The sequence below is a fragment of the Natrix helvetica genome (assembly GCF_964273705.1).
Source record: "Natrix helvetica genome assembly, chromosome: 6".
NCBI classification, from domain to species: Eukaryota; Metazoa; Chordata; class Lepidosauria; order Squamata; family Natricidae; genus Natrix; species Natrix helvetica.
Window position 1 is genome coordinate 4,125,345 of NC_138553.1, and position 20,575 is coordinate 4,145,919.

Consider the following 20,575-nt stretch of genomic DNA (forward strand, 5'->3'; position numbering starts at 1 on the left):
TACACACTTTGCAACGGTCCAACGGCTTCTGGGATGGCGCGGTTTCATTCCAAGCTCAAAAGAAAACACATATGTTCCAAAGAAGGGGTGTTGGTTTTTTTCCCCAATATCATGCCAAAAAAAAAAGAAGAAGAAAGCAAAACTTATCCCCTTGGAATCATTTCAAATGTTCTTCCCATGGAAGGCAGCCAAATGGACTGTTCCAATCAGATAGTTCAATTAGGAGGATGGATAGAAAGGTGGATGGTGGATGGTAGATGGATGGATGGATTGGACGGATGGACAGAGAGACAGACAGAGATGGATGGATGGTTAGATGGGTGGATGGATGGATGGATAGACAGACAGACAAACAGACACAGACAGAGATAGATAGATGGATGGATAGATGATAGATGGATGGATGGATGGATGGATGGATGGATAGATAGATAGATAGATAGATAGATAGATAGATAGATAGATAGATAGATGTTAGATGGATGGATGGATGATGGATGGATAGACAGACAGACAAACAGACACAGACACAGACAGAGATAGATAGATGGATGGATAGATGATAGATGGATAAATGGAGGGATAGATAGATATAGATAATGGATGGATAGATAATGGATGGATGGATGGATGGATAGATAGATAGATAGATAGATAGATAGATAGATAGATAGATAGATAGATAGATAGATGTTAGATGGATGGACGGATGATGGATGGATAGACAGATGATAGATAGAGATAGACAATGAGAGATGTTCTCTGCTCGGTTAGTTTCCACCCATTGCTTCTTGTTCTACCCTCAGATGGCCTTGGAGAATAGCTTGACTCCCTCTTCTTTGTGGCAACCCCTGAGATATTGGAAGACTGCTATCCTGTCTCCCCTAGTCCTTCTTTTCATTAAACTAGACATACTCAGTTCCTGCAACCGTTCTTTGTATGTTTTAGCCTCCAGTCCCCTAATCCTCTTGGTTGCTCTTCTCTGCACTCTTTCTAGAGTCTCCACATCTTTTCCACATCGTGGTGACCAAAACTGAATGCCGTATTCCAAGGGTGGCCTTACCAAGGCCTTATAAAGTGGTATTAACACTTCACATGGTGATCTTGATTCTATCCCTCTGTTGATGCAGCCTAGAACTGTGTTGGCTTTTTTGGCAGCTGCTGCACACGGCTGGCTCCTATTTAAATGGTTGTCCACTAGGACTCCAAGATCCCTTTCAGAGTTACTGGCTTGGATGCTGAGCTCCATGTGCTGGAGCATGGAGCTTGAAGTCCCACGTGTTTTGCTTTCTTTCCTTAGCTTCCCCATTTCTAAAAAATCTGGCAGGCTCATTTTAGCAGATGCAAAGCAGGCAGGATTTCAGCCCTCGGAGTCCCTGGTGATGAAAAGCGCTTTCTCCCCCAGCATGATGGTTGGTGGTGCAGCTGTCGAAAACATGGCAATGTTCCTCGGTTGTCTGTTGTGGAAACCAGGCCTGGTTTGCACAAATCTCTCTTCCAGTTTCTTAAGATTCACATTCACTTAAATGCTGGTCTTTGATTTTGTGCATCTCACTGATTGCATCCAGATGGGTGGACTTCAACTCCCAGAATCCACTGCGGTGACCACACTGGCAGAGGAATTCTGGGAATTGAAGTTTGGCTGCCTAGAAGCGGACTTTCAACTCCCAGAATTCTCTGTGGTGGAAGGAAAAAGAATGAAGGGAGGGAAGAAGGAAGGAAGGAAATAGAGACTGAAAGGAGGAAGGAAGGAAGGAAAGAGAATGAAGGGAGGGAGGTAAGAAGGAAGGAAAGAAATAGAGAAGGAAGGGAGAAAATGGAGAATGAAGGGAGGAAGGAAAGAGAAGGAAGGGAGGGAGGTAAGAAGGAAGGAAGGAAATATAGAATGAAGGGAGGGAGGAAGAAAGGAAAGAGAAGGAAGGGAGGGAGGTAAGAAAGAAGGAAGGAAGGAAATAGAGAATGAAGGGAGGGAGGGAGGAAAGAGAATGAAGGGAGGGAGGTAAGAAGGAAGGAAGGAAGGAAGGAAGGAAGGAAGGAAGGAAGGAAGGAAGGAAGGAAGGAAATAGAGAATGAAGGGAGGGAGGGAGGACCCTAAACTAAAATGTCTTGGCTGATATCTAATGAAAATGAAGGTTTTTTTCTTGAGCTTTTTATTTCTTTTTATTATATCTTTCCTAATTCATGGGTGTTTATGTTAATATGTGGATGCTAATACAGTTATCTTCATTTTCCTCTTCCTCCTCTCAATTTTCCTTCTACATCTGGTTCTTCTCTTCTTTCCTTCTCTTCTTCATTTTTCTTCATACTTTCTTCCCTTCTCTACATTTGTCTTCGCTTTGCTCTCTCGCCTTCCCCTCCTCCTGTTCGTTTCTCTTTCCCCCTTTCTCTTCCTTTTTCTTCTTCCCCTTCCTCTTTCCTTTCTCATTCACTGCAGTTGTCCTCTTTCTCTCTCTCTCTTTCTCTCCCTCCTCTTCATTTTTCTCTTCCTTCTCTCCTCCTTCCTCTTTTTCTTCTGCTTTCCCTTTTCCTTCCCCTGTTCCTTTTTCTCTTCTCTAATTTTCCTCCTCCTCCTCGTCTTCTTCTTCAACCCAATCCTTGTCTGCTTAATTTCTGGCAGTGCCAAATATTCACATGTTTTCACCTGTCCCTCATGAAATCGTGCCTTCCTTTTTGGGATGATATTTTTCACACCTTTTGCTGGGAAGGTGTTGAGCTGTTCGCAAGGTGGAGGAGGGTGGGGGTGGGGGGGCAGAGAGGAGATGCCAGGAGCCTTCCTTCCTTCCTGAGGAAACCAGACTGAGGAAGCCAAAACGAACAAGGGACGTGAATTCACAAATAAAAATAATTATTTATCGACTTACGGCCACAGGTTGAGCCCACACTTTCCAAGGCAAAGCCAGGCAGTGGTTAAGAGAGTTTTGCCCCATTTTATGACCCTTTTTTGCCATGGTTGTTAAATGAGTCACTGCTGTTGTTAAGTGAATCATCTGGTTTCCTCCATTGGCTTTCTATGTTAGAAATCGGACTGGGAAGGCTGTAAACAATAATCGCGTGAAACTCGGGAAATGGAAACGGTCATAAATATGTGTCAAGTGTCCAAATTGGCTGGGGAACTCTGGGAGTTGAAGTCCACCCATCTTAAGGCATTTTTGACTGAGGAATTCTGGGAGTTGAAGTCTACCTGTTTTAAGGCATTTTTGACTGAGGAATTCTGGGAGTTGAAGTCCACCTGTTTTAAGGCATTCAGGCTGAGGAATTCTGGGAGTTGAAGTCCACCTGTTTTAAGGCATTCAGGCTGAGGAATTCTGGGAGTTGAAGTCCATGCATCTTCAAATTGCCAAATTTGATAAAGCAACTACTAAACTAGCAGTGTGGAACCTGGAAAAGGAATGCAAGAATCACTTTATGGACCTGAAGCCAACCTTATGCTCTCTCTGGCAGCCAGGAAAATATAAATTATGTTATTTCTTTAATTTTTGTACCAGGGTGCCATGAGGGGCACTATTTTCTGTTTTTGCCCTCCCTCAGAGTTGTCTTCAAAATGGCCCCAGGAAGCAATTCTTATTTATTATTACAATCCTATTATTATTATTATTATTATTATTATTATTATTATTATTATTATTATTATTATTATGCGATTGTATCACAGCGGCCAGTTGATTCGCCAGATTTGGCATTGATTACTAGTCGGGCCCCACCTAGGGGCCTCAGACGTCGTAACGTATTTTCGTATTATTATTATTATTATTATTATTATTATTATTATTATTATTATTATTATTATTATTATTATTATTCAGTTCTCTGAATAATCAAATCACTCAGCGGGAACTTCATTTGTTTCCCACTATTGAAAGCCGCACATTGTATGGAGATATAAGATTATTTTTTCTTTCTTTTCCTTTTTTTTTTTTTTGTGGGTCTCCTTGGAGACCAAACTGGATTTCGTAGCAGCAACAAGTAAAAATATCGATACTCATTCGGCCTTTTGGTCAGGTGTCGGCAGCTACACAATGTTGAGTTTTGTCCCTCTTTTGTTTTCTAGGTTTTCAAAATCGATTTGTTTGCTTGCTTTTTTAGAATGTGTGTAAGTTTTCTCCTTTATTAAGGGGTCCTGATTGGATGTTGGCTTCTATTTTTGAAGAAAAAAGATCCATCACAGAGGAAGCAACTTTCTTAGCCTAGATCTGTGTTTCTCAGCCTCGGCTGCTTTGAAGGGGATGGAGTTCAATTCCCAGAATTCTCCCAGGCAATCCATCCATCTTAAAGCAAACTGGCTGAGGAATTCTGGGAGTCGATGTCCATCCATCTTAAAGCAAACTGGCTGAGGAATTCTGGGAGTTGAAGTCCATCCATCTTAAAGGAAGCTGGCTGAGGAATTCTGGGAGTTGAAGTCCATCCATCTTAAAGGAAGCTGGCTGAGGAATTCTGGGAATTGAAGTCCATCCATTATAAAGCAAATTGGCTGAGGAATTCTGGGAGTTGAAGTCCATCCATCTTAAAGCATGCTGGCTGAGGAATTCTGGGAGTCCAAGTCCATCCATCTTAAAGGAAGCTGGCTGAGGAATTCTGGGAATTGAAGTCCATCCATTATAAAGCAAATTGGCTGAGGAATTCTGGGAGTTGAAGTCTTAAAGCATGCTGGCTGAGGAATTCTGGGAGTCCAAGTCCATCCATCTTAAAGGAAGCTGGATGAGGAATTCTGGGAGTTGAAGTACATCCATCTTAAAGGAAGCTGGCTGAGGAATTCTGGGAATTGAAGTCCATGCATTATAAAGCAAATTGGCTGAGGAATTCTGGGAGTCCAAGTCCATCCATCTTAAAGGAAGCTGGCTGAGGAATTCTGGGAGTTGAAGTCCATCCATCTTAAAGCAAACTGGCTGAGGAATTCTGGGAGTTGAAGTCCCCCCTCCATGTTAAAGCAAACTGGCTAAGGAATTCTGGGAATCGAAGTCCATCCATGTTAAAGCAAGCTGACTGAGGAATTCTGGGAGTTGAAGTCCATCCATCTTAAAGCAAGCTGACTGAGGAATTCTGGGAATCGAAGTCCGCCCATCATAAAACAAGCTGGCTGAGGAATTCTGGGAGTTGAAGTCAGTGGTGAAATTTATTTTGAAATTTATTTATTTTTCCCTACCGGTTCTGTGGCCGTGGATTGATGGGCATGCCAGGGGAAGGATACTGCAAAATCTCCATTCCCACCCCACTCGGGGGCCAGCCAGAGGTGGGATTTGCCGGTTCTCCGAACTACTCAAAATTTCCACTACCGGTTCTCCAGAACCTATCAGAACCTGCTGAATTTCACCCGTGGTTGAAGTCCAGCTCTCTTAAAGCATCCCCTGTGAAGAACTCTGGGAGTTGAAGTCCACCCATCTTAAAGCAAGCTGGCTGAGGAATTCTGGGAGTTGAAGTCTACATGCCTTGAAGTAACTGAGGTTGGGAAAAAACTGATCTGGACAACTTTTAAGGGAAGAGAAAACGGATTTAGCAACTTGGTGATTAAAATGCAGGTCTTCTAAAGGTTGCAATAGATCTCTTAGTCACCCCGGATACATTTTTATTTCATTTCTTTTTTCATTGGAATTTTTCAGTGCATTGGAAACGTTCGAACGTTAAAGGAAAAAAAAAATAAAGAAAACAGATTAAGAAAAGAAAGAAGGGGCCGTTACAAAAAAGGGAGGTATTCGTTCAGTGAATTTTGCTGCATTTTACAAGCCTTGCAGTTGTGACGTTAGTTGACAAGGTTGTTAAGTGAATCTGGCTTCTCCGTTGAAGGTCGCAAAAGAGGATCATGCGACCATGGGACAATGCCGCCGTCATAAATATGAGTCAGTTGCCATGGGTCTGAGTTTTTCTCATGTGACCAAAGGGATTGCTGCAATGCAGTGACCGTTTGAAGTGACAACAGCACTGAAAAAAGTGACTTATGACTATTATTCACACTTGTGACCGTTGCAGCATCCCCATGGTCACATGGTCCAAATTCAGACCCTTGGCAACAGACCCTTGGCATAGTTATGATGGTTGCCATATCCCGGTGTCATGTGATCCCCATTTGCGACCTTCGGACAAGCAAAGTTAAGGGGGAAGCCCGTTTCACTTAATAACCGTGTTACTAACTTAACAACGGTGCCAAGAAAAGTCTCAGAATGGGGGCAAAACTCACCTAACAGAATAACAGAGTTGGAAGGGACCTTGGAGGTCTTCTAGTCCAACCTCAAGCAGGAGGCCCTCTACCATTTCAGACAAATGTCTTCTTAAAACTCCCCATTGTTGCTTCTGAAGGCAAGTCGTTCTAGTGATTAATTGTTCTAACTGTCTCGCTTAGCAACAGAAATTTTGGGCTCAACTGTGGTCGTATGTCGAGGACTTCCTGTAGGCATTATTTCTACTAGTCAGACTGGATCCTTTAACACAAAGAAGATGGGGGGGGGTGTCAAATTATTCCCCAAAGTGCCTGAAGGAAGGAGAAGAAACAATGGAGGGAAACTAATCAAGGAGAGAAGCAACCTGGAATTAAGGAGAAACTTCCTAACAGTGAGGACAATTAACCAGTGGAACAGCTTGCCACCAGAAATCGTGGGCACTTCATCGCTGGAGGTTTTAAAGACAGTCACTTATCTGAAATGACGTTCTCCTGCTTGAGCAGGGGGCTGGACTAGAAGACCTCCAAGGTCCCTTCCAGCTCTACTCTATTCAATTCTAACTCTGAAGAGAAAACAAAACGCCTCAAAGGCAGTGGAAAATTTGAATCATTTAGCTTCCTGACTTTAGCTTCAGAGTGAATTTTACAGGGGGCCAAAGTTGCTGTTAACAATAAAGAATCTTTTTGAAGGTCTGTTGCATTAGCTTAATGGTAGATAATTAGCTCACAGCAGCCTGGACTTTTTAAAAAAAATATTAGCCATGCATCCCATTAGGTGGGTGATTACGAGATGAAAGACGTACTTTCATCCTTCTCCGATCTGGGCAAGGATTCGGTGTTTTGGGTCTCTAAAACAAGGAGTGGATAATTATTAGAATAGAGTAGAATTCTTTATTGGCTAAGTGTGATTGGACACACAAGGAATTTGTCTTTGGTGCATATGCTCTCAGTGTACATAAGGAGAATAAAATACATTCATCAAGAATAAAGAAGATACAACCCTTAATGATAGTCGAGGTTACTAATGAGCTAGCAAATCGTACTAGTAAATAAATCAAAACAATATAAATTGTAAAGGTACAAGCCACATGGTTATAATCATAAGTGGAAAGAGATAGGTACTAGGGAAGAAGAGAAGAAGAATAGTAATACAGTCTTTGTAAATTATTTGTTGTGTTGTGGGAATTAGTTGTTTAGCAGAGTGATGGCGTTCGGGGGAAAAACTGCCCTTGTGTCTAGTTGTTCTGGTGTGCAGTGCCCTATAGCATCATTTTGAGGGTGGGAGTTGAAACAATTGATGTCCAGGATCCGAGGGGTCTGAAATATTTTCACAGCCCTCTTTTTGACTTGTGCAGTGTGCAGGTCCTCAATGGAAGGCAGGTTGGTAACCATTGTTTTTTCTGCAGTTCTAATTATCCCTTGAAATCTGTGTCTGTCTTGTTGGGTTGCAGAACTAAACCAGACCGTTATGGAGGTGCATAATTATTATCATTAGCTGAGCACAATTTCAGAATGCAGCTTTGATTTGTGTGTGTGTGTGTAGGAGGGGCTCATCAAGTCAAAAGAGTCAAGATGGAGGCCACAAAATACTACCTTTTATTGCATAACTTTAAAATCCTTTTTTTAAAAAAAATTGTTTTCTATTAGATACATTTCTTAGGGCTTGATAAGCATCGTGTTGTCTCAGTATTTGATTTGCTCAACAGTAGAAATTGACATTCCTAATCTCGCCCCCCCCCCTTTTTTTTTTTTTCCTCCTCCAACCGTTGGTAAAATTAATTCCATGTTTGATCGAGGAGCCTTGTACTGGGTGCAAACTTTTGGATGGCTTCTATACAATACAATACAATAGTAGAGTTAGAAGGGACCTTGGAGGTCTTCTAGTCCAACCCCCTGCCTAGGCAGGAAACCCTATACCAGTTTCAGACAAAGGGTTATCCAACATCTTCTTAAAAACTTCCAGTGTTGGAACATTCACAACTTCTGGAGGCAAGGAGTTCCACTGATTGTTCTGTCAGGAAATTTCTCCTTAGTTCTAGGTTGCTTCTCTCCTTGATTAGTTTCCACCCATTGCTTCTTGTTCTACCCTCAGGTGGCCTTGGAGAATAGTTTGACTCCCTCTTCTTTGTGGCATCCCCTGAGATATTGGAAGACTGCTATCATGTCTCCCCTAGTCCTTCTTTTCATTAACCTAGACATACCCAGTTCCTGCAACCGTTCTTCATATGTTTTAGCCTCCAGTCCCCTAATCCTCTTTGTTGCCCTTCTCTGCACTCTTTCTAGAGTCTCCACATCTTTTCTACATCGTGGCGACCAAAACTGGATGCCGTATTCCAAGTGTGGCCTTACCAAGGCATTATAAAGTGGTATTAACCCTTCATGTGATCTTGATTCTATCCCTCGGTTGATGCAGCCTAGAACTGCGTTTGGCTTTTCTGACGCCCTCCGTTTCTCTGTCCGTCTCCCTCACTTCCCAGGTGCACCAGGAAGGAGCAGTGCGAACGGTCCAGCGAGCCCCGGAGGTTTGCCTCAGAGATGAAGCAATGTGTCCGACTCACCGTGCACCCCAACAACATCTCGGTCTCCCAGTACAGCGTGACGGTAAGGATGATGGGCTTTTGTTTACCTCTGAACTGTCAGATTCCAGCCCACCGGGGGCCTCAGGCCCCTCGCCCAGGACTCTCTGGCCTTGTGACCAAGAAGATATTGGTCTCTACTAATAGAAAAGAGTGGGGTTTGTGGAGAGGAGGAAGAAAGGAAGGAAGAGAGGGAGGGAGGGAGGAATTAAGGAAGGAACAAATCTCTGCTCCAGTTTCTTAAGATTCATATTCACTTAAATGCCGGTCTTTGATTTTGTGCACCTCACTGATTCTTTACCAGATGGGTGGACTTCAACTCCCAGAATCCACTGCGGTGGCCACACTGGCAGGGGAATTCTGGGAATTGAAGTTTGGCTGCCTAGAAGAGGACTTTCAACTCCCAGAATTCTCTGCGGTGGAAGGAAATAGAGAAGGAATGGAGAGAGGGAGGGGGGAGGAAAGAAGGAAGGAAATAGAGAACAAAGGGAGGGAGGGAGGAAAGAGAATGAAGGAAGGAAGGAAGGAGAATGGAAGAGAAGAAAGAGGAGGAGGGGGAGGAAAGGGAGGAGGGAGTGGAGGAAGATGAAGAAAAGAGGAGGAAGGAAAGAAGGAAGGAAGGTGAAGAAAAGGAGAAAGAAAGGAATTTAAAAAGGAAGGAAGAAGAAAAGGAAGGAAGGAGAAGGGAAGAGGAGGAGGGGGAGGAAGAGGAAAAGGAGGAAGATGAAGGAAAGAGGAGGAAGGAAGGAAAAAAGCAAGGAAGGAGACTGGAAGAGAAGGAGGAGGAGGTGAGGAAGAGGAAAGGAAGGTGAAGGAAAGAGGAAGAAGGAAGGAAGCAAAGAAGGAAAAGGGGAAGGTGAAGAAAAGAAGAAAGGAGAAGAAAAGGAATTTAAAAAGGAAAAAAGGAAGGAAGGAGAAGAGAAGAGAAGAAAGTGGATGAAGACTGTAGGGTCCTTGGTGCTTTAAGGTTGGTTATTTTCTTGCCGACATTTCTTTACCCAACTAGGTCACATCATCAGTCTTAGAAGGGAGGGGAATTTGCTCTTCTTGGCTTTCATTTCACATATTAATGATACAACGATAGCCGTAGTGTTAGTATTCTTGGTAATTCCCTGATTAGGCTGCCATTTACTGGTAGCTTGTTTCCCTGAGTTGATAGTCCCTTGATTGGGGAATGGTTTACTTCTTGATTGTCGGTTTAGTATTAATCCTGATGTTAATATGGAGTTTGCTCTCTGTTTATGTATACTTCTGCCTTAACTCCCAGTTTTGGTGGGAGTGATCTTGGTGGTTCCTTGTTCAGCCTGTTTGCTTGGTGGCCTAAGTTGGTGCTTCCTTTTCTTTTTATTTTTCTTATACATACATATATTTCACAAATATAAATTTCTCATAGATATTATTAGTGTTATACATTATCCTTTAACATTTATGATTCCATTCTTCCCCTAAAGATAGAGGTAATAATATATCCGAGAATGCTTTCCTGCCATCCCGCACATCCATCTTATATTACAACGACCCTACGTCTTCTTCCCTCTCTCTTTCTCCTGCCCTCCCTTCTTCTCTACTTTCTTCTTTCCTCCTCTCCTTTGTTTGTCGAAGTTGGTGGTTCTTTGAGTAGGCCTGTATTAATGGCTTGATCGTTGGTCTGGTATTGATCCATGTATCAATCCCTGTTTTTGTGGATGTTGATTGCTAGTTAAGGGAGTCTTCTAGTTCTTTTATTTCTTTTAAACTTTTTAAATCTTTTTTTGAAAGATTTCAGTCAGTGATGGTAACACCTGCATCTTCTGAAGGCAAGCCTTCTACTGGTTAATTGTTCTCCCTGTCAGGAAATTCCTCCTTAGTTCTAGGTTGCTTCTCTCCTTGGTTAGTTTCCATCCATGGTTTCTCATCTTGCCTTTTGGTGCTTTGGGGAATAGCTTGACTCCCTCGTCTCTGTGGGAACTCCTCAAATATTGGAAGACTGCTCTCATGTCTCCCCTGGTCCTTCTCTTCACTAGACTAGCCATGCCCAGTTCCTGTAACCGTTCATCGTATGTTTTAGCCTCCAGTCCCCTAATCCTCTCGGTTGCTCTTCTCTGCACTCTTTCTCTCTTTCTTGAAGATATCTTCAAGTTGTCAAGGTTGAGAAAGTTATAAAAGGAGACCAAACTCTACAACTCTTTCATATCTCCCTGGTCCTTCTTTTCATGAGATTAGATTTACCCACGACATAAAATCACCACCTTGGTCGATTTTAGAGGCCAGTAAGATGAATTCTTCTACTCTTTAGATCATCTCATGGTCTAGGGAGATTCTTAGTCATCCAGTTCATGGTTGTCCCAAAGGTGGTTTTTCAAGAAGCCACTGGATTTTCTGGTTTGTCTTGGAAGATGTTTTGCTTCTTATGCAATAAGCTTCTTCAACTCTGACTGGATGATGGGGAAATGGAAGAATTGATACTTGGTCATTTGAATTTTTTTTACAGAGTCTTTGAGGCCACTTGTAAGTTTATCTGTGTCCTCGGGGTCACCTGAGTGGTGCAAATAGGTGTGGAGCCTTCTTGGAACTGCTAAAAGGACCATGTTGTAGACTGGAAATAGATGATGTCATATCCCTCCCCCTCTGTTGAGAGAGGCCCGTTCAATGTTGATATGGATGGCCTCTTTGACCCTTCAAACCAGTGGTCTTTTCTGTCCAAAATGTGGACTTTGCTGTCTTCAGACAAGTGTGTCTCATTGTCAATCTGCACTCTAACCAGTGCAGTTGTCATTATCTTTATGAGGAAGACAAAACACATCATTTGAAGTTCCCAGCATCCTGCTTTTGGGTGGTGATGGCAACCTCAGGATCTTCCATCTTTCCTTTTGTAGCTTTGGGGCGTCCTGTCCTTTCCACATGTTTTCATTACCTTCTTTCTTCTCCTCTTTTCTTTTCTCCTGCAGCTGGTGTTGGAGGCCTACAACGTGCCTGAGCTATCCAACGGGGTCAATTGCTCCTTTGGGGACTTGGCGGAAATGGACGGTGTGGTGTCGGGGAACAAGATCAAGTGCCTGTCACCAGCAGCCAAGGAGGTCCCGAAGATCATCACGGAAAATGGTAGGTATCAAAATTGTCAGGTTCCCAAACTTTCTCTCTGCGTCAGGCCCCCAAAACAAGAAATCGAGTGACTTTATTTTTGCTTGCCTATGGACAGAATCTTGCTAGACTAAAGCGATGGTCTACATGTATTGTAGATCATTGCCTTAGTCTTGCAAGATTCTGTCCGTAGGCAACGCTTTGGTCTTACAACCTTACAACCTTTCATTTATTGACTCTTTGAAGTTATAACGGCACTGAAAAAAGTGACTGATGACCAGTTTTCACACTTGATCAAAATTTGGACGCTTGGCAACTGGCCTCTATTTATGACGGTTGTACTGTATTGTGATCATATTTTGCAACCTTCTAGCAAGCAAAGTCTAAGGAAGCCAGATTCACCTGGCAGCCGTGTTACTAACTTAACAACTGCCATGATTCACCAGGTCTACATCTCGGCCAAAACCAGGTCTACATCTCGGCCAAAATGAGGCTGGGGGTGGGGTGGGGTTTCAAAGCTCAATGACTATATATGTATACTCTTTTGTTCTTTTAAAAAAAAACAGAAGAAGGAGGAAGAAGATATATGTTAAAATTAAATATGTACATTGAAAAGGAATTATAAATACCATCGACATAAAATGGAGCTCGCTCAGAAGCTGAAATACACTAAGTAAATGAGATGAAGAGTAGGAAGTAGTGAGTGAGAGAGATAAGGGAAGAAGAGAGGGATAGGAGAGAGGGCAAGGGGAAGGGAAGAGGAGGAGAGAAATGAGGAGTGGAAAGGGGAGAGAGGAGAAGGAGAGAGGAAGGGGAAGTAGAGAAGGGAAGGATGACAGAGGGAAGAAAGGAAGTAGGGACGGGGAGGAGAGAGAGAGAAGAAAGTGATGGATAAGGTACAAATAGGGTGTATGGAGAGCAGAAGAGCCAATAATTGTTTTGGGGAGTTGATGATAAGATGAAATGATGGAAACATTTAATGATACAATACGATGTTGGCTATGTAATAGTATACATGTGGTTATATCTTATGAAAATGAAAAAATAAAAAACTTTATATATATATAAAAAAACAACTGCTGTGATTCGTTTAATAACTGTGGCAAGCAGAAATGTGGCAAGATTCACTCAACAAGCGTCTCATGCAGCAACAGAAATTTTGGGCTTAATTGTGGCTGTACGTTGAGGCTTATTGTTTGCCTAAAGACAGAATCTTGCCAGACTAAAGTGAGGAACAATAGTTATAGAGATACAGATGTATGGGAACTGCTTGGGAGGCTCTGACCTTGCTCTCTTCCTGCCCACCTGAGGTTCCAAACTCTGCTTCCCCTTTGTGCTCTGGGATAAAGGGCCCTCTCTCCTGCAAACCCAGACTACAGGTAGGCCTCAACTTACGTTCATTGAGTGACTGTTCAAAGTTATGACGACACTGAAAAAATATACTTTGGCCGTTTTTCATACTTATGACCATTGTAGCATCCTCATGCTCACGTGATGAAAATTCTGCCGCTTGCCAACTGGCTCATATTTATGACAGTTGCGGTGTCATCGCTACACTTGTTAAGGGAGTAACACGACTGCTAAGCAAAACTGGTTTGCTCATCAGAAGGTTGCAAAAGGGGATCGCGTGACCCTGGGACACTGCGACCATCATAAATATAAACCAGTTGCCAAGTGCCCGAATTTTGATCCGGCAATTACGGCTTTGCTGCAACAGTCACAAGTGTGAAGAATAGTGAATAATAGAAACAATCACAAATCGCTTTCTTTGGTGTCGTTCAGAAGTGGTATTTACTTACCTTCCCTACCGGTTCGCAACTCGCTGCGCATGAGGTACGCTTTCCACGCATGCGCTTTTAGCTTAAAAAGGGGCCTAAATGGGATGCCGTACAGCCAGGGCGGGTGGGCGGGGCCACCAGCAATTTCCGCTACCAGTTTGGGCAAACCCATCTGAACTGGTAGAATACCACTGTCAGGGTTCCAAATAGCATCCAAAAGTAAATCAGAGTCCGAGGCAAAGGATTCCTCAAAGTTCCAATTGATTAAGAGATCCATGTTGGCACATCTGGGAAAAGCCGAATCTGAAGGCTTCCCGGTTTCCCCCACCCAGTTGAGAGTTCAAGATCTTGCCCCCCATACCCACAAGTCCATCCCGTGGTCCAATCTCCCACTGCCATGCTGGCAGTTCCACCCATCCAATTCCAGTCGGGTGCAGAGATACAAAGACAAAGGATGACCTTGGCTTTCTAGAAAGAATTTTGTTATGGCTACATAGCATCTAACTCCGTACAATCCCCTCTACCAATTCCCCACTTATGAAACAGCATAGTAGAATAGAATATTATTGTAGCAGGCCAAAGATCCGAAAGGAACATGGCTGCAGGCCTGGCAACCACCTCTGGTGCCGTTGTAACGGTCACTAAATGAACTGTTGTAAGACAAGGACCACAGGTGTGCGGTTTCTCCTGACCTCTTCGACCTTAAAATTCCCCCCAGCAGGGAGCGGCTTGCGATTAAACCTAGCGTGTTCACAGAGCTATCCAAGTCCTCGGCAGACCAGACGGGCAGCGGAAGGGGGCGCCCCTCACCCCCAAATGCATTCAGGAATGTGCGAGCTGGGAGTTTGCGCACGCAGACGCACCATGATGAGCCCCCTTGTCAAGTCCCCTTTGCCGTGATTGATTAATGACTCTTTCAGGGGGAAGAAAATGAGAGAGGTGGATTAGACAAACGGGGTCAAAGATTTGCATTAAACATGCGCGCACCTTTGTTCTGAAGTCTTAATAGGTCCCTGAGATGCGGTTGTCAGATGAGGCGCAAGCCAGGATTCAGGTTGTCATTGAAAGAAGGCAGGCAGGGATTAAAGGAAATAGCAGGACCTGTCACTGAATGAAGGTTAGGGAAGGGGTTGTCACAGCCGAGATGTTGGGGGTCCGTGGGGTGCGAGTAAAGGGAGTGAAATGGGGGAGCACGTCCTCTTGAAATGAAATGCAGGAACTGGGTAATAGAAAGAAGGACTAGGGGAGACATGATAGCAGTGTTCCAATATCTCAGGAGTTGCCACAAAGAAGAGGGAGTCAAGCTATTCTCCAAGGCACCTGAGGGTAGAACAAGAAGCAATGGGTGGAAACTAATCAAGGAGAGAAGCAACTTAGAAGTGAGGAGAAATTTCCTGACAGTTAGAACAATTAATCAGTGGAACAGAAGTTGCCTCCAGAAGTTGTGAATGCCCCAACACTGGAAGTCTTTAAGAAGATGCTGGATAGCCATTTGTCTGAAACGGTATAGGGTTTCCTGCCTAGGCAGGGGGTTGGACTAGAAGACCTCCAAGGTCCCTTCCAACTCTACTATTGTATTGTATTGTATAGTCCCCAATTTAGGACCACAACTGAGTCCCAAATTGATGTGGGTAAGTGAGAAATTTGTTAAGTGGTTTCCACACCCCCATTTTACGACCTTTCTCGCCACAGTTGTTAAGTGAATCACGACGGCTGTTAAGTCAGCAACGTGGCTTTTAAGCGAATCTGGCTTCCCTGTGGACTTGGCTTGTCGGAAGGTCGCAAAAGGGGATCACATGACCCCCCCCCCCGAGGCCGCCATAAATATGAGCCTGTCGTCAAGCACCTGAATTTTGACCACGTGACCGCGGGGATGCTGCTACGGTCGTAAGTGTGAAAAATGGTCATAAGTCACTTCTTTCAGTGCCGCCGTAAGTTCGAACAGCCACTAAACAAATGGCTGTATGTCACGGATGCCAGATTTAAGTTAGTACGAGTAAAAGACACTGGTTTAAGTCCGGTTATCTTGGTTGAAAGCTGGTTTAAAGGTTCAAATATAGAGACAGCTCTTTAAGATTTTAGCCCTGGTCAAGGCAGTCCACCAGGTAGAGAAACACAACTCCATGGCAATTTTACCCATTCGTTGGGAGAACATTTCTCTTAGGACTGGCGTCTCCAAACATGGCAACTTTTAAGACTTGTGGACTTCAACTCCCAGAATTCTCAGCTGGCATAGTCTTAATGTTGCCAAGGTCCCTGCCCTAGGGAACAGCCATGCGCAGGTGGACCAACACACAGGTAGGGTTTCTAGAAGAACGGGAATTCCCTCCATCCCTTTTATTCGGATGAATAACAAGGTACCCCTGCTGTTTTCTTCCCTCGTAGGAGACCACCACGTTGTCCAACTCCAGCTCAAATCCAAAGAAACGGGCATGACTTTTGCCAGCACCAGCTTTGTCTTCTACAACTGCAGCGTCCACACCTCGTGAGTTCAAGCTTCTCTCCTGGGTCCTCTCTTTCTGACGGTGCCTGTGTTTGGGCCTGTGAATTCTGCCACCTTTAGAGAAGCAGAGATGATTCTGAGTTCAGCATTAGGAGGGTGTGTGGGAGAGAGAGATGATAGGCAGATGGATGGATGGATGGATGGATGGATGGATAGATAGATAGATAGATAGATAGATAGATAGATAGATGATAGATAGATAGATAGATAGATAGATAGATAGATAGATAGATGATAGATAGATAGATAGATAGATAGATAAATAGATGATAGATAGATAGATGATAGATAGATACATAAGTTAGATAGATGATAGATAGATGATAGATAGAGATAGATAGAGAAGGTAGATAGATAGATAGATAGATAGATAGATAGATAGATAGATAGATAGATAGAGATACATAGAAGATAGAGAAGATAGATGATAGATAGATGATAGATAGATAGATAGATAGATAGATAGATAGATAGATAGATAGATAGATGATAGATAGATAGATGATAGATAGATAGATAGATAGATAGATAGATGATAGATAGATGATATATAGATAGATAGATAGATAGATAGATAGATAGATGATAGATAGATAGATAGAAGATAGATAGATAGATAGATAGATAAAGTTAGATAGATGATAGATAGATGATAGAGATAGATAGATAGAGAAGGTAGATAGATAGATAGATAGATAGATAGATAGATAGATAGATAGATAGATAGATAGAGATACATAGAAGATAGATAGAGAAGATAGATAGATGATAGATAGATAGATAGATAGATAGATAGATAGTTAGACAGATAGATAGATAAATAGATGATAGATAGATAGATGATTGATAGATAGATAGATAGATAGATAGATAGATAGATAGATAGATAGATAAGATAGATAGATAGAGAAGATAGATGATAGATAGATGATAGATAGATAGATAGATAGATAGATAAATAGATAGATAGATAGATAGATGATAGATAGATAGATAGATAGATAGATAGATAGATAGATAGATAGATAGAGTATAAACACACTTATTTACAACCCAGTGAGGGGTTGCAGGTGGTATGCCCTGGTATGGGCGTATCGAAGCCTGCCCAGAGCACTGGATAACGTTCCGATACTGTGCCCCGGAGGGCTCACCCACCTACCCGAGCTTCTTAATGGTCTTTTAAGTCTTCGGTGTTTTCGCGCATGCAGCTGGAGCGTCGCGGAGGCTCGTGGACGCTGCTGGGCCTGTTCCAACCATACCAGTTGGAACCAGATCTGGAACCCACCACTGTTACAACCAGTCCTTGCACTTGTGACCATCACAGCGTATGAAGTTCAGGACTTGGGAAATGCTGCAGCCTGGTTTAGCTCTGATTCTCTAATGAGAATCACCATGCTGGCTTCCATACCTAAGGCAGGACTAGAACTCACCGCCTCCTGGTGATTGGATCAAAATCATCCAGACAACTTTCATGCCTAAATTGGGACCGGAACTCACCATCTCCTGGTGATTGGTCTAAAGCCAGCCAGCCAGCTTTCAGGGCTAAGGCAGAACTAGAACTCACTGTTTCCTGGTGACTGGCCTAAAGTCACCCAGCTGCCTTTGATGGCTCAGGTGGAACTTAACATGGGAACTGCTGGAGGACTAGAACTTTGAAGTGTGGATTTGATTAGTGCTTTGATTTATCCCCTCCCCCGCCCCCTGAGAATGGCACATGTGCTTTCTTTGCATTTCCTTTCTCTTATATTTCTTTCAGGTGCCTCTCGTGCGTGGAGAGCCCTTACCGATGCTATTGGTGCAAATATCGTCACGTCTGCACCCACGAACCTCGCAATTGTCACTTCCTGGAAGGACAAGTCAAACTTCCTGAGGTAGGAGGACACAAGGGTGTTCCTGAGATCGCCTCTTGACGGGAGGCTAAATAATAACAATAAGAATAACAAAGAGCTTGCCTCCTGCAATGATACCTTTAATATTATTAAACTAGCTGATAACCCGGTGTTGCCCAGGTATTTATTTATCCCAGTCTTGTATTAGACAGGAATGACGATGTCAAGTGGCAACGTAAGTGTGGAATAGGCTGTCCTCCCTCCTTCCATTAAAGTCGCCGCAATTCCTGAAGAGGCGACGGCAAGAGCAACTTCTCCCTGAGCCCTGATTTCAGTGGCAATTCAATTAGTTAAAAAAGTTTCCCCTGTGCCCCGATACTTGTTGTTTTGCTAGTTTATCTTGTCCTCAAGAATAATCAAAGCCTTGTTGAAAATGTTCGGACCAAACGTAGTTTTGAATGTTGGATTTTCCCCCTTACCAGAGGGAGCCCCCTTGTGGAGTACTGTGAAGCCGTTACCATGGCGGCTCCATTTCGCTGTACAGTAGAAGCCACTTTATGGCAGTAAAGTAGAAGCCATTTTAAGGCACAACAGGCTGTATCTTAGCAAAGCACACCTCCCGAGGGGTTTTAGGGATGTCTTACCCCCACAGTATTTGTTTCCAGGGAATAAGTCATCTGTGTACCAAGTTTGGTTGAAATTGTTCAAGGCGATTCAGAGTTATGCTGGAACACACACACGCATACACACACGATAGATAGATATATAGATGGATGGAGGGATGGAGGGATGGACGGACGGACGGACAGACAGACAGACAGACAAGAATCTAACCCAAGTCCCTGGAAAAGATGATAGGTGGACAAAAATTGCCAAATCCAGACTAAACATCTGGCTAACTGGGCAAGAAACCATAATAATAAGAGCTAGGAGAAGATTGAGTAGAGCAGGGGTGGCGAACAAGTTCGACAAAAAGAGCCAAAATTTTAAACTGTGAGAGTCAGAGAGCCACACCACGCAGTGACCTGCCAAAACAGACAAACACTCACACAAAAGCATATAATTTTAACAATAATATATTAAACACATAATATAACATGCTCAGTCAGGTGTTTTTTGTTATAAATTTTTATAAACCCATTAGAGCTGCAACGGAAGGCAACGGAAATATTTTTAGACACAAAGCTTTTGACAAGTTAAAATTCACAGTAAATGGAATAATCTCTACAATCTTTTAATATGGAAAGTCAAAGGCAAGGATGGGCATTTTCTCTTTTATTATTTATAATTGGTTAGGACAGGGGTGTCCAAACTTGGCTGGGGAATTCTGGGAGTTGAAGTCCACAAGTCTTAAAGTTCCCAAGTTTGGACACCCCTGGGTTAGGAGGTCCTGGCGGGCCAGAACTGAAAAGCTAAACAAATATTTCAGCTAAAGATTCAGGTAGAAAGAGATACAAGATGAAATGCTATGCAAATGATATAGTAGTAATGATTATGCAAACACAAAGCTCCATAAGATACTAATGGCAGAATCCAAAGATTTTTGGCTACCTTTTAGAGATAAAAAATTAAATGAAAAGTAAGATAATAAGGCATTCAATTTCCAATGAAAAAAAAACATGAAAAGGGGGATTGGGATATGAGAAAAATATAGTGAAATATCTAGAACTCTTATTTAATAGGATATAATAATAATACATTTGAAAACAATTATAACAAATTATTGAATGAAATGAACAATTCCTTGAAACTTAGATATTATCTAAGATAAATGTTTTATTCCAAATGGCACCAACTGGAAGCTGGGTGGTCGGGTGGGGGAGCAAGATTCAAAATCATACAAGACTCAAAAGAAAGATATAGAGGAGCAGCATTTCTTAATCTTAGACTGGATTACAAAGCAAATTGTCTTAATCTTATTTAAAGATAAAATTGAACAATCACCTCTGTGGTCCCTTTCAACCCTGTGATTCTATGGGTTTGGTATATCTACAAATGATTGGCAGATCACCAATCTTTTCCAACTTCCAGTATTTTAAGTTAAATGAAATGTTAAAAATTTAGAAAGATCTCTGCCATAGCCACCATTCTGATAATTGCTTGTCTTTTAACTTCAGTATAATGATTAATTCATTGCATTTGAATTAATCTATTTCCTTGGACACTTTGATCTCTAGTAACTAAGATATAAGTTTGTATTTTTTAAAATATAGAACACTTGATTCATGATGAGGTGCAATAGGTGACTGACAGTACTGCTACAACCTTCCTCTGACTACTTAGCATTTTATTCTGATTAGCAAAGTTCAAGTTCTAAGGGCTGGTTTTTTTGTATTTTTTTTAAAAAGTGGACTCCACAACCCAAAGTCTCCATTCCCCTAATTATTACCCATCTTCCACTTCATCTTAACTTAAGACTTCATCTTAACTTAACACGCGGCTCGCGGCCAAAATGAATGAGGCTCTTTGCCTCTTACCATTATTTAGTATACTGTGGCTCAGATCGCGACGATGTCGCGTCGACCGTACTTCCGGGTTTAGCGCGCGATCTGAGCCACAGTATACTAAATAATGGTAAGAGGCAAAGAGCCTCATTTATTTTGGCTGCGAGCCGCATGTTCGCCACCCCTGGAGTAGAGTTTATTTTGTCAGAAAGAGAGAAAATTTGTGAAGACAATCCC

General features: G+C 42.6%; 1 protein-coding gene across 1 annotated transcript in view; it reads left to right on the plus strand.

The window, feature by feature from the left end:
- PLXNA4 (plexin A4) overlaps positions 1-20,575 on the plus strand; it is a 397,694-nt gene that overhangs the window by 261,332 nt on the left and 115,787 nt on the right. The window contains exons 6-9 of the mRNA XM_081957639.1: positions 8,626-8,749; positions 11,652-11,805; positions 15,948-16,047; positions 17,822-17,936. Coding sequence (XP_081813765.1) covers positions 8,626-8,749; positions 11,652-11,805; positions 15,948-16,047; positions 17,822-17,936 — 493 coding nt within the window. The remainder of the gene's footprint in view (positions 1-8,625; positions 8,750-11,651; positions 11,806-15,947; positions 16,048-17,821; positions 17,937-20,575) is intronic.